The 13,962-nt window shown below is 41.3% G+C and overlaps 1 protein-coding gene across 1 annotated transcript; it reads right to left on the bottom strand.

The window, feature by feature from the left end:
* Window positions 1-11,325: 11,325 nt before the first annotated feature.
* Window positions 11,326-13,606, bottom strand: LOC118966644 (cell wall protein DAN4-like). Its single transcript, XM_036989368.1, has 4 exons — window positions 12,797-13,606; window positions 12,246-12,676; window positions 11,910-12,004; window positions 11,326-11,671 (listed from the first exon to the last, which is right to left on the bottom strand). Exons 1-4 carry the CDS (start codon window positions 13,365-13,367, stop codon window positions 11,326-11,328), a joined length of 1,443 nt encoding a protein of 480 aa, XP_036845263.1. The 5' UTR covers window positions 13,368-13,606.
* Window positions 13,607-13,962: the final 356 nt, after the last annotated feature.

Consider the following 13,962-nt stretch of genomic DNA (forward strand, 5'->3'; position numbering starts at 1 on the left):
AGGCTTGCAAGCCGAAGAACACGATCCAAACCATGAAGCACGAGGGTGGCAGCATCATGGCATCATGTTGTGGGGGTGCTTTGCTGCAGGGGGTCTGGTGCACTTCACAAATAGATGGCATGGTGATGCAGGAAAATTATGTGAATATTTTGAAACAACATCTCAAGACATCATTCAGGAAGTAAAAGCTTGGTCGCAAATGGGTCTTCCAAATGGACAATGACCCCAAGCATACCTCCAAAGTTGTGGCAAAATGACTTAAGGACAACAGAGTCAAGGTATTGGAGTGGCCATCACAAAGCCCTGACCTCAATCCCATAGAAAATTTGAGGGAAGAACTAAAAAGGCGTGTGCGAGCAAGGAGGCTACACACCTGTCTCAGTTACATCAGCTCTGTCAGGAGTAATTGGCCAAAATTCACATTATTGTGTGAAGCTTGTGGAAGGCTACCCGAAACGTTTCACCCAAGTTAAACAATTTATGGACATTTCTACCAAATACTAATTGAGTGTATGTAAACTTCTAACCCACTGGGAATGTGATGAAAGAAATAAAAGCTGAAATAAATCATTCTATCTACTATTATTCTGACATTTCACAATCTTAAAATAAAGTGGTGATTGTAACTGACCTAAGACAGGGAATTGTTACTAGGATCAAATGTCAGGAATTGTGAAAAACTGAGTTTAAATGTATTTGGCTAAGGTGTAAGTAAACTTCAGACTTCAGCTGTATATACTGTATTTTTTTACCATCTATTACACCTTACCTATGCCGCTCAGCCATCGCTCATCCATGTAATAATATGTACATATTCTCATTCACCCCTTTAGATTTGTGTGTGTTAGGTAGTTGTTGTGAAATTGTTAGATTGCTTGTTATATATTACTGCGCTATGAGAATTAGATGCACAAGCATTTCGTTATACTTGAATTAACATTTGCTAACCATGTGTATGTGACCAATAACATTTTATTTTATTTTATTTGATGCCATAAGACTCCTGAACAGCTAATCAAAGGGCTAGCCAGACCCCTCTGTTACGCTGCTGCTTCTCTCTGTTTATTACCTATGCATAGTCACTTTAACTCTACCTACATGCCCCCACACACAGACTCTGTACCTCTTCCCCCTGTACAGTATATAGCCTCACTATTGTTGTTTTCCTGCTGCTGTTTAATTATTGTTACTTATTTTTAATTTTTTACTTAATACTTTCTTTTCTTAAATTGTTAAAGTATTGTTGGTTAAGGGCATGTCAGTAAGCATTTCAATGTAAGGTCTACACCTGCTGTATTCGGCGCATGTGACAAATACAATTTGATTTGAATTCATTTGAATGAGTAGGTGTCTCAACTTTTGACTTGTACTATATGTCTGTTACCCAAATAAATTAAATTCACAATAAATTAAATGGTAATTTAGCTTTGATTTTGAATTGTAGACCCCTTTAGTTATACCAAAAATATATAAAATATATTTGATAGAATATTGAATTTGGCCTTTACGACTATAGCCCATAGGAAAATATCGAATAACACCTTCATAGATGAAAAAAAACAGCCACAAAAGTAATCATAAGGAATGAGGTTTTAAAGTGACTGTACTACTGTATATCTAGGAGATATTACAAAGCTGAAGGAATATTTGTGTTTTTTTGTACAAATATTTAACCCCTTATTTTTGTTGAATCTAAACTACCTCTAAACTGCTTCCATTTGTTTGTGTGTGTTACCTTCAGACTAGTCCTGTGACAGTTGTGGGGGTCGTAGAGCAAAACGGAGAACTTAGTTATAGATTGACACACGGGTCCGTCAATAGACTCTTAAGGATTTTAAACACTGTTATTGCATTCAGAGTGAATCCATGCAACATATTATGGAACTTGTTAACCCTTAAAGCAGCTTAATTTTATTTTAAATCCTAAATCTATTTTGCATGTCGTTCATCACAAAATTTGTGAATATCTGGGTTTTCCCTCTTCACAATGCAGAAAGACTGCATTTAATCAGTGGACACCACTCTTTTTTGCAGATTCTTCTATTGTGTTATTGACTGTACGTTTGTTTAACCCATGTGTAACTGTTGTTTTTGTCGCACTGCTATGCTTTATCTTGGCCAGGTAACAGTTGTAAATGAGAATTTGTTCTCAACTGGCCTACCTGGTTAAAAAAAGGTGAAATTAAAAATAAATAAAAAATTACAAACCTGTCATAATTGTTTTCTTTACTAAAGTAGAGGTTTATTATTATTACTAAAGGTACTGTATAGGTGTAAACATACACATTCTTTAGCAAGAGATAGAACTTGTATTTTCTAAGAATGTAGCAGAAAGTAGTTTTGAATGCATTTTATTGAACGGAAACAATAACAGTCTTGAACTTTTTTTGGCAAAATAGTGATATATTCTTATATATTCTACAATGAGGAATTCTACTTCAAAATACTAGTCTTCTCCCATTTTGTTATCCATTGCTCCCACCTGCAAGGTGTATAAACAACAACAGTAAATAAGAATAAAATAAGATGATAGATGCAAAACAAAAACGTGAAGAACATAAATCAATCAACTCTAATTATCACATGTAGGACAGTATGCTAATGTGTGCATGGACTTTGTAGATGTATTTCTCACAGGTGCAGCACTTAGTATTTGTTTTACAGTCCTTCCTTGTGGGGCAGAATTGACATCTCCTCCTCTTGCCTGCCCCAGCTGCAGCCTCAGGTGGATCAAGACAAGATTCAGCCACCTGAACAGGTGAGAGGCTGCTGTACGGGGGATGCGCTCCGTTCTTTGAATGTGTGGGGTTACAAGTGCCTTTCCCAGTTGCTCCAGGAACACCCTTCTCTTGTTTCGCTTATCAGGCATCCAGGCAGGGTTGATCTTGTTCCATATCACGAAGGCATTGTATGAGGACACATCAAAGATTTTATGGAAGATGACCGGGGGCCAGCGGGCAGTCATCCTCCTGCAGCTGTAAGTTTAAATCACCTTGTCCAGGTTGCCCACGTCTCCTTTCTTGTGGTTGTAGTCCAGGACGATGGCTGGCTTCCTGTCCTCAAAATCACTGATCTCAGCCTTTGTGTGTGCAGGAGACCCACAATCTTATTCCTCTTTGGGAGATAAGAAACTAGAGTGGTGGTGGGGGTGAAGGCAAATTTTGATAAGAATGCCTCTCTCCCCCATGTTGCAAGGAGTGCAGGGGGAAAATCACGCTTGTTTTTTCTAACTGTGCCAACCATGGTGGTCTTCCTCTTCAGGAGCTGCTGGCTGAGTCATTAGAGGTGAAGAAATTGTCGTTGTGCCCCCTCAGTCCATCTGTCACATTAAGCACAACCTGCATCCCCTGGTTCTTCCCTGGGCCTCCACTGGTCAGATTCCCTGTGTTGACTTACGTGTTCCAAGTGTAGCTGGATTGTGCGTCACAGGCCACCCATATCTTGATGCCATACTGGGCATATACTGCCGGAAAGGACAGCAACCTTTTGACCAAAGAGATTACTATCAGTAATTCGTATCCGTGTCACAAAAAACAATCACATAAATCAATGATATTACAGCAATACATAATAAAATTAACAGTGCAAATTACTTATATTACAGATATGAAAATAAACATGTACCTCTGAATGGAACCAGTTGCTCATCCACTGTTACTGGGCCCAGGGTTGTAGAGGTATGGCACACGCTCCACCCACTTCTCTCAGACCTCTCTTAAGGCCTCCAGTTTGTCTCTCACATGTCTTGCAGGTCTTTTATTTTTTATTTCACCTTTATTTAACCAGGTAGGCTAGTAATTTACAACTGCGACCTTGCCAAGATAAAGCAAAGCAGTGCGACACAAACAACAACACAGAGTTACACATAGAATAAAGAAACATACGGTCAATAATTCAATAGAACAAGTCTATATACATTGTGTGCAAATGAGGTAGGATAAGAGAGGTAAGGCAATAAATAGCCCATGGTGGCGAAGTAATTACAATATAGCAATTAAACACTGGAATGGTAGATGTGCAGAAGATGAATGTGCAAGTAAAGATACTGGGGTGCAAAGGAGCTAAATAAATAACAATATAGGGAGGAGGTAGTTGGGTGGGCTATTTACAAATGGGCTTTGTACAGGTGTAGTGATCTGTGAGCTGCACTGACAGCTGGTGCTTGAAGCTAGTGAGGGAGATATGAGTCTCCAGCTTCAGTGATTTTTGCAGTTCCAGTTCCAGTTCCAGTCATTGGCAGCAGAGAACTGGAAGGAAAGGCGGCTAAAGGAGGAATTGGCTTTGGGGATGACCAGTGAAATATACCTGCTGAAGTGCGTGCTACGGGTGGGTGCTGCAATGGTGACCAGTGAGCTGAGATAAGACGGGTCTTTACCTAGCAAAGACTTATAGATGAGCCAGTGGGTTTGGTGACGAATATGAAGCGAGGGCCAGCCTATGAGAGCATTTAGGTCGCAGTGGTGGATAGTATATGGGGCATTGGAGACAAAATGGATGGCACTGTGATAGACTGCATCCAATTTGCTGAGTAGAGTTTTGGAGGCTATTTTGTAATGACATCGCCGAAGTCAAGGATAGTCAGTTTTATGAGGGTATGTTTGGCAGCATGAGTGAAGGATGCTTTGTTGCAAAATAGGAAGCCGATTCTAGATTCAATTTTGGATTGAAGATGCTTAATGTGAGTCTGGAAGGAGAGTTTGCAGTCTAACCAGACACCTATGTATTTGTAGTTGTCCACATATTCTAAGTCAGAATCATCCAGAGTAGTGATGTTGGACGGGCGGGCAGGTGTGGGCAGTAATCGGTTGAAGAGCATGCATTTTGTTTTACTTGCATTTAAGAGCAGTTGTAGGCCACTAAAGGAGAGTTGTATGGCATTGAAGCTCGTCTGGAGGTTATTTAACACAAAGAAGGGCCCAAAGAAGGGCCAGAAGTATACAGAATGGTGTCGTCTGCGTAGAGCTGGATCAGAGAATTTCCAGCAGCGAGAGCGACGTCATTGATGTATGCAGAGAAAAGAGTTGGACCGAGGATTTAAGCCTGTGGCACCCCCATAGAGACTGCAAGAGGTCTGGACAACAGGCACTCCGATTTGACACACTGAACTCTGTCTGAGAAGTAGTTGGAGAACCAGGCGAGGCAGTCATTTGAGAAACCAAGGCTGTTGAGTCTGCCGTTGGGTCTTGACTCACTGTTATCATATCGTGGCATTCTTGAGAAAGTGTAAAAGACTTTCAGTGGAATCGTAGCACAGAAAATCGCCCTTCCACTCTCTGCATCCCAGAGTCTACATGTAGCCTCGCCTCGGGACCTATACACACCCACTAAGTGTAGCAGCCCTATGTAGGCACGCAGGTCAATCTCATCCATCCTGTTCCGGTTGTCTCCATATTTACGGAAACCCTCCAAATGTGTCATCTCCAGGATGATTTTTTCAATGGCTTTTGTGATGAACATGTAGAATGTTGAGGCTATGTCCTCAGCATGGGCAAATGCATGTCTTGTGGGCCCTTGGGTCATCCATTTTGTGATGCCATCCTGCCCTGGTTGTCATATGGCGACAAGGACCATGTTATTGTGCTGTTCTTTGACAAAAATGTATCTCTTTCAATTTGGAGGATTTCCTCTTCATCTGAAGATGATGCATCGTGCTCTGGGTTGTATTCTTCCCGATCTTCTTCTCCAGATACCCCCTCCTCTTCTAAATCATTGTTCTCTTGTTCCTCCTGGACATCTGAAAAAAATCAGGCACTGAGACGTGCATTCATGGCTTCAGGAAATAGACAACTCTGGGGACGGTCATCTGCAGCACCTTTATAGCCTATGACTGCATTCCCCATTAATAAACAATGTTTTCAAGAAATGTTTATTTTGTCTGAAATTATTTTTTTTGTTCCGATTATATTTTATTTTTGTCTGTGAACTTGAGTCATGTGTGGGGTCGTGGATGGGAGATGCTGCACATGCACAAGAACGTTTTAGTTTTGCCTGAGTTCAATCAGTAATACACAATCTCAATTTCTCAATTTCCGGCACGGGTGGAGCGCGGAAACACGGTACGCACCCTGGGCCGAAACGGCACACCGGAGACTAAACATGCTGGGCTGGCACAATCCGCCCTGGCTGTATGCCTACTCGCGCATGGCACTTGCATAATGCGCATAATACACATAATACGGTGCTTGACCAGTACTACGCTGCTTCCGGTAAGCATGGGGAGTTGGCTTAGGTCTATCGCCTGACTCCGCCAATCTCCCGGTGTGTCGCCCCCCAAAACATTTTTGGGGCTGCCTCTCGTGCCTGCTGCGCTGCCTTACCTCATATCTCCGCCTCTCCGCTTTCGCCGCCTCCAGTTCAGCTTTCGGGCGGCGATATTCCCCAGCCTGACTCCAGGGTCCTTTACCGTCTAGTATCTCCTCCCAAGTCCAGCAGTCCCGAACCCTCTGCTCCTCCTTACCACGTTGCTTGGTCCGTTGGTGGTGGGTAGTTCTGTAACGATCTTCGTCTTCATCGGATGAGGAGTAGGAAGGATCGGACCAAAACGCAGCGTGGTAAGTGTCCATGATCATTTATTAACACAGAACATGAAAATACAAAATAACAAAGTGAATGTAAGAAATTAAAACCGAAACAGTCCTGAAAGGTGAAAACATAAAACAGGAAACAACTACCCACAAACACCAGGTGGGAAAGGCTACCTAAGTGGTTCTCAATGAGAGACAGTGATAGACAGCTGCCTCTGATTGGGAACCATACCAGGCCGAACGCATAGAAAAGAAAACATAGAAAAACAACATAGAATGCCCACCCCAACTCACGCCCGACCAAACCAAAATAGAGACATAAAAAAGGAACTATGGTCAGGGCGTGACAGTGTGGTGTGTGTGTGTGTCTTTGTGGTTATTGTGGTGTGTAAATGATTTTATAACCTGGGGTCAAAATGACCATAAGACAATCTTTGTACCCTGGTGGTGTTCAGCTTTCATGGAAATATGAACAAAGGCGATGTTTCACTTTTCTAATGTTGGGGTCACTCTAGGAAAAGTCATAAAATGTCAAGTTGAAAAAATGTAGGGGGTTTTCTCTGCTTTTAAACAAAGTGGCTTTAAAGGGAAATGTATGACCCTTAAGACATCACAAGGGTGAAGCAGATTTGTACTCTTGGACTTATTTAGGCTTGCCATAACAACGGGGTTGAATACTTATTAACTTAAGACACTTCAGATGTTATTTTTCTATTAATTTATAAAATGTCTAAAAACGTCACCTGTCTTTGACATTATGGGGTATATTGTGTGTAAACCACAGACACAAAATCTTAATTGAATACATTTTAAATAGGCTGTAACATTTTCTTTCTGAAAAAAAATCAAAGGGTGTGAATACTTCCTGAAGGTAGTGTATGATATCTGTTATGAGATCTCACTTGCTGATACTTCCTCCAGACAATCTTTTGTTTGTCAGGCATTTCGGAAATGTACAATTCAGTGATTTACCAACTGTTGAACATTTTCATGTTCATGGCACTCAATATCTCAGATGGGTACAGTCTGTATAATGTAGTATGTAGACTTCAACAACATTGATAAGATTCATTTGAGTTTATTTCAGTGTTATTACAATACATCTACTATCTAAAGGGCATTTGTTAATACATGTTTATTGGTATATGGTTTTATATGGCAATATTTATTCAAGGGTTTTCAAAGTAATTTCCAAAGATTACAACGTATGGCTAAGGTTGGGATACAATAAGGAAAAATATAGATGACAGAATAGACAATTAAGTTTACATGCTTATTTTATAATTTAATTTGTTAATTTAATTGTTATGATATTACATTATTCATAAGCTATTGCAATATACTAAAACAAAATGTAAATATTAAATAGCAAAACATCACACAATTTCACAATGATACATTTTCTGGTATTGTGGCAGAATTAGCTTCAGTACATTATCAGCTTAGTGGGTATAATTGAGTCCTAGAGTTATTCTGTTCAGAAGAAATAGATCAGCATTGAAGCAAGTAATATAGTGACCATTTCTTGAGGTGTGTTTCTTGCCATAGCGCTGCTGCAGGTATGTGAACCCTCTGTAGTGTGTGTGGTTGCTGCTGGCGTGACTGTCGTGGTGGTTGCAGTAGTCGTAGCAGTAGTCGTAGTTGTAGTCGTAGCATCAGTTGTAGCATTAGTCGTCGAGTTCCGGAGTTCTGTAAAAAAAATTATCAGATTTTGACCATTTAAAAGCCTCTGCAAAGCCTTCCCAAAGTCTATATTCTTGCAAAAATATAAAAGATGTAAGCTGTAGACCACCTGAACAAAATAATGATTCATGCAAATCAGGGATGTTCAACTGGTGTCCAGCAGTATCCCTTTAGTATATTATACAGTACATTCGGAAAGTATTCAGACCCCTTGACTTTTTCCCCATTTTGTTACGTTACAGGCTTATTCTAAAATTGATTTAAGTTTTTTTCCCTCATCAATCTACTCACAAAACTGCATGATGACAAAGCAAAAACAGGTTTTTAGTAAATTTAATGTAAAAATAAAAAAAACAGAAATACCTTATTTACATAGGTAATCAAATCCTTTGCTATGAGATATGAAATTAAGCTCAGGTGCATCCTGTTTCCATTGATCATCCTTGAGATGTTTCTACAACTTTTAGTCCACCTGTGATGAATTCAATTGATTGGACATGATTTGTAAAAACACACCTATATAAGGTCCCACAGTTGAAACGGCATGTCAAAGCAAAAACCAAGCCATGAGGTCGAAGGAAGTATCTGTATAGTTCTGAGACAGGGATGTGTCCAGGCACAACTCTGGGGAAGGGTACTAAAAACATTTCTGAAGCATTGAAGGTCCCTAAAAACACAGTGGTCTCCATCATTCTTAAATGGAAGAAGTTTGGAGCAACAAGACTCTTCCTGGAGCTGGCTGCCCGGCCAAACTGAGTAATCAGGGGAAAAAGGGCCTTGGTCAGGGAGGAGACCAAGAACATTATGGTCACTCTGACAGAGCTCTATAGTTCCTCTGTGGAGATGGGAGAACCTTCCAGAAGGACAACCATCTCTGCAGCTTTCCACCAATCAGGCCTTTATGGTAGTGTGGCCAGAAGGAAGCCACTTCTCAGTAAAACAGCCCACTTGGAGTTAGTCAAAGGGCACTTAAAGACTCTCAAACCATGAGAAACAAGATTATCTGGTCTGATGAAACCAAGATTGTATTCTTTGGCCATAATGCCAAACGTCTTGTCTGGAGGAAACCTGACACCATCCCTATGGTGAAGTATGGTGGTGGCAGCATCATGCTGTGGGGATGTTTTTCAGCAGCAGCGGAAACTCTCCAAATGCAGGTGTGCCAAGCTTGTAGAGCCTTACCCAAGCAGACACGAGGCTATAATTGCTGCCAAAGGTGTGTCAACTATTTATTGATTAAAGGGTCTGAAAACTTATGTAAATGTGATATTCAGTGTTTTTTTTCTAAAACATTTGCAAAACTTTCTTCACCCGTTTTGCTTTGTCATTATGAGGTATTGTGTGAAGATTGATCAGGGGGAAAAAGTGATTTAACCTCTATGGGATTGGTGTCCCTAAATTGGGACAGGTCTCGCTCAATATGCAATAATGTGACTAAAATAACGTTGTAAACAAAAGCCAAATCCGGGGCATCGACATGTCTAATATAGGCAGAAATCTTAAATTGTTGTTCATCGAACTGCAGTGTCCCATTTACAGCATCTATTACAGCAAAAAATAACATGCTATTATTTTGAGGATAGTGCAACAAAACACTTTCATCACAGAATATTGTTTGATACATTCACTTCTGAAGGTAAATAATATACTTCCATTCATTAATCTTGCTCTGATTTCACATCCTGAGGGTCCCAGACATAAAATGTAGCACAGTTTTGTTTGATAAAATCCCTTTTTATATTCAAATGTAGGAACTGGGTTCTACAGTTTGACCCCAATGCTGCCATTTTAGAATAAGGCTGTAGCATAACAAAATGTGGAAAATGTCAAGGGGTCTGAATACTTTCTGAATGCACTGTAGATATATACACAGTATATATATTTAGGGACTCAGTCAGGGTCTCAGCTTACTGTTGAGCGTTAGAATAATAGAATACACAAGGTGTAAAACTTCCCCCCAAAAAATTCTGTCCCGTGGGAAAATGTGTAGATTTGCAGCAAACTTGCTTTAAAACAGCAACAATTTTGTTATGCCCAATGGCAAATGTGGGATGTGAGTATGAAGACCCATCAGCCACTGCAACCTCTCATGTTTTTTTGCGGCCCCAACTCCATCAAAGTTCTCCATTCCTGATTCAAATAATCAGTGATGCAAACCAGAGAACCAGAATCATTTTTGCTCACATCTACGGGTAAAGATAGTCTAATAAAAGACTACTATGATTGAAATGGTTTTGAAATGAAAAGATAGACCTTTAAATGAGGTACAGTATTTCAAGTATGATGTAATTTGGACACAACTGATGAAACCAGAGCTGGTAAATAAGCTTTGGGCATAAAAAACAACAACAACAACAGCAAAAACATGGTGTCACAGACGGGAATATTGATTCAAACAATCATCTGTACTGTACGAATTTTCATAAATATTGTGTTAAGATTCATCCTTACCAGCTTTGATACTGCCAGGAATAACATCTAAGAAAACTGTGGACGTGTTGATGGATGTCTTGAGGGAGTCCTCTACATTTGTAACGTTAGGGACCACAGACTGGCGTGTGAAGATCAAGTTAGTTGTCACACCCACCGACCCAGACCTAAAAATCAAAGAAGTAGAATGTATGTGAAATGGGATAAAAGTTATTATTATTGGTTGTAGTAGTATTAGTATGATTAAATAATGGTAAACGTAAATAACACACTTGTTCTAGCTGCAAGTAAGTTGTAGAAATATGGACCAAAATGAAAACGGAACATACCAGAAACTGATGATGATGCATCTGAGCAAGATTACAGGATATACATTTTTGTATCCTCGAGTCAACTGTAGAAAGATGTCAGAGGGCATAATGAGTATTTTAAGGACAAAAAATGTGTAGTAGTTACTAATAACTCTCAAGCAAGATATTTTTGTAAATGTCCATTTCAATATTTATATTAATGATCAACTTTTACCTCAGTTGTGACATTTAAAGCCAAAGTAATGTAATCCAAGGAATTTGAATCTTTGTAGGCTTCCATAAACGTACGGTTCAACCGGAACTTTAGAATAAGTACACCTTCATTTGACGTTGGAGGGTTTGTGGATGCGGTGGTTGGGGAAACAGTTGTTGTTGTCTTAGCAGCTGTAGTTGACTTTGGTGCAGCTGTAGCTGTGGTAGTTACAGCAGCTGTGGTTGTTGTGGCTGAAATGATGGTTGTTGTGTGGTGGGTGTTGGTGGTCTTTGCAGCAACTGTGGTTGTCGATGGTGAAGCTGTGAGTGTAGTGGGAGCTGCTGTGGTTGATGTTGGCACTGCTGTGGTTGTTGTGGGAGCAGTTGTAGTTGTTGTAGGGGTGGCTGTTGTTGTCATAGCAGCAGCTGGGGATGTTGTTAGTGCAAATGTTGTGGTTGATGGAGCAGCTGTGGTAGCTGTGGATGCAGCTGTGGTAGCTGTGGATGCAGCTGTGGTGGTCGTTGGAGCACCTGTGGTTGTTGTGAGGTTAGCTGTAATTGTGGTAGGGCTAGTATTGATGGTTGTTACAGAAGCTTTTGTTGTTGCTGTTGTTGTGATGGCAGCTGTTGTTGTAGAGGGAGCAACTGTGGTTGTTGTGGGAGCTCCTGTTGTTGTGGGAGCCACTGTTGTGGTTGTGGGAGAAACTGTGATTGTTGTGGGAGAAGCTGTAGTTGTTGTAAGGGACGTTGTTGTGGTTGTGGGACTTGCTGTAGTTGTGGGAGCAGATGTGGTTGTTTTGGGTGTATCTGTGATTGTTGTTGGATTAGCTGTGGTAGTTGTGGGCAGGGCTGTGGTTGTTGTTTCTGCAGTTGTTGTAAGGGAAGTTGTTGTGGTTGTGAGAGCAGCTATGATTGTTGTGAGAGCACCTGTTGTTGTTGTTGGTGCACCTGTGGTTGTTGTTGGTGCAGCTGTGGTTGTTGAAGCCTCAGCTGTAGATGGTGTTGCTTTGGTTGTGATTGGTGAAGATGTGGTTGTTGCGGGAGCAGCTAAGTTTGTTGTGGGAGCAGCAGTGGTTGTCGTGGGTAGAGTTTTGGGTGTTGATGCCACAAATGTTGTTATAGCAGGAGCTGGGACTGTTGTTGGAGTTGCTGTTGTTGTTGTGGATACAGCTTTTGTTGTCATAGCAGCTGTGGTTGTGAGAAAAACTTTAGTTGGTGGATCTGCTGCTGTTGTGGGAACAATTGTGTTTATTGTGGGTGAATCTGTTATTGTAGTTGGAGCAGATGTGGTTGAGATGGGCAGGACATAGGTTGTTGTTGCTGTAGCTTTTTTTGTTGTAGCAACAGCAGTTGTTGTTGTGGGAGCAGCTGTTGTTGTTGTGGAAGATGAAGTGGTTGTTGTTGGTGCAATTGTAGTTTTTGTGGCCTCAGCTGTACTTGTTGAAGCCTCTGCTGTAGATGTTATTGGAGATGCTGTGGTTGTGGTTGGTGCAGATGTGGTTGTTGTGGCAGCAGCTGTGTTTGTGGTGGGATCAGCTGTGGTTGTTGTGAGCAAGGTTTTGGGTGTTGTTTCTGTAGCTGTTGTTATTGTTGTAGCAACAGCTGTGGTTGCGGTTGTTGTGGGTGCATCTGTAGTGGTTGTAGCTACAGCTGTACTTGTTGTAGCTGCTGCTGTAGATGTCATTAATGTTGCTGTGGTTGTTTTGGGGGAAGCTGTGCTTGTAGTAATGGAAGCTATTATGGTTGTGGGAGCTGCTGTAGTGGTGGGAGCAGATGTCGTTGTTGTGGGCAGTGGTTCAGTTGTTGTGGGAAGGTCTACGGATGTTGTAGCAGGAGCTGTGGGAGCATATGTGGTTGCTGTGGAAGAAGCTGTGGTTGTTGTAGAAACTGTGGTTGTTGTTTCCTCAGCTGTACTTGTTGAAGCCTCCACTGTAGATGTCATTGGAGATGCTGTTGTTGTGATTGTTGCAGATGTGGTTGTTGTGGGAGAAGTTGTGTTTGTAGTGGGAGCATCTTTGGTTGTTGTGGGCGAAGTTTTGGGTGTTGTTGCTGTAGCTATGGTTGTTGTTGTATCATCAGCTGTGGTAGATGAAGGTGAGGTTTGGGGTGTTGTTGCTGTAGCTGTGGTTATTGTTGTAGCAGCAGCTGTGGTTGTGGTTGTTGTGAGTGCATCTGTAGTGGTTGTAGCTACAGCTGTACTTGTCGTAGCTGCTGCTGTAGATGTCATTAATGTTGCTGTGGTTGTTTTCGGGGAAGCTGTGCTTGTAGTAACGGAAGCTATTATGGTTGTGGGAGCTTCTGTAATCGTGGGAGCAGGTGTGGTTGTTGTGGGTGAATCTGTAATTGTTGTTGGATCCGCTGTTGTTATTGTGGGCAGGGGTTCGGTTGTTGTGTGAAGGGCTTTGGTTGTTGTAGCAGATGCTCTGGTTGTTGTAGGAGCAGTTTTGGTTGTGGGAAAAACTTCAGTTGATGGATCTGCTGTTGTTGTGGGAGCAATTGTGGTTGTTGTGGGTGAATCTGTTATTGTAGTTGGAGCAGATGTGTTTGTGGTGGGCATGACATTGGTTGTTGTTGCTGTAGCTTTTGTTGTTGTAGCATCAGCAGTTGTTGTTGTGGGAGCAGCTGTTGTTGTTGTGGAAGATGAAGTGGTTGTTGTTGGTGCAATTGTAGTTTTTGTGGCCTCAGCTGTACTTGTTGAAGCCTCTGCTGTAGATGTTATTGGAGATGCTGTGGTTGTGGTTGGTGCAGATGTGGTTGTTGTGGCAGCAGCTGTGTTTGTAGTGGGATCAGCTGTGGTTGTTGTGAGCAACGTTTTGGGTGTT

The sequence above is a fragment of the Oncorhynchus mykiss genome, chromosome 10 (genome assembly GCF_013265735.2).
Source record: "Oncorhynchus mykiss isolate Arlee chromosome 10, USDA_OmykA_1.1, whole genome shotgun sequence".
Taxonomy (NCBI): domain Eukaryota; kingdom Metazoa; phylum Chordata; class Actinopteri; order Salmoniformes; family Salmonidae; genus Oncorhynchus; species Oncorhynchus mykiss.

Bases quoted from the DNA above. Each gene is read 5' to 3' on its own strand.
- LOC118966644 (XM_036989368.1), bottom strand. From the start codon at position 13,367: ATGACATCTACAGCAGCAGCTACGACAAGTACAGCTGTAGCTACAACC. The intron at 12,677-12,796 runs GTACAGCTGTAG...CAACAACCACAG, and splicing joins TACAGCAGCAGCTACAACAA to CTGATCCCACCACAAACACA. The intron at 11,672-11,909 runs GCAAGTCCCACA...CAACAACCACAG, and splicing joins CATCTGCTCCCACAACTACA to GTGCTCCAACGACCACCACA.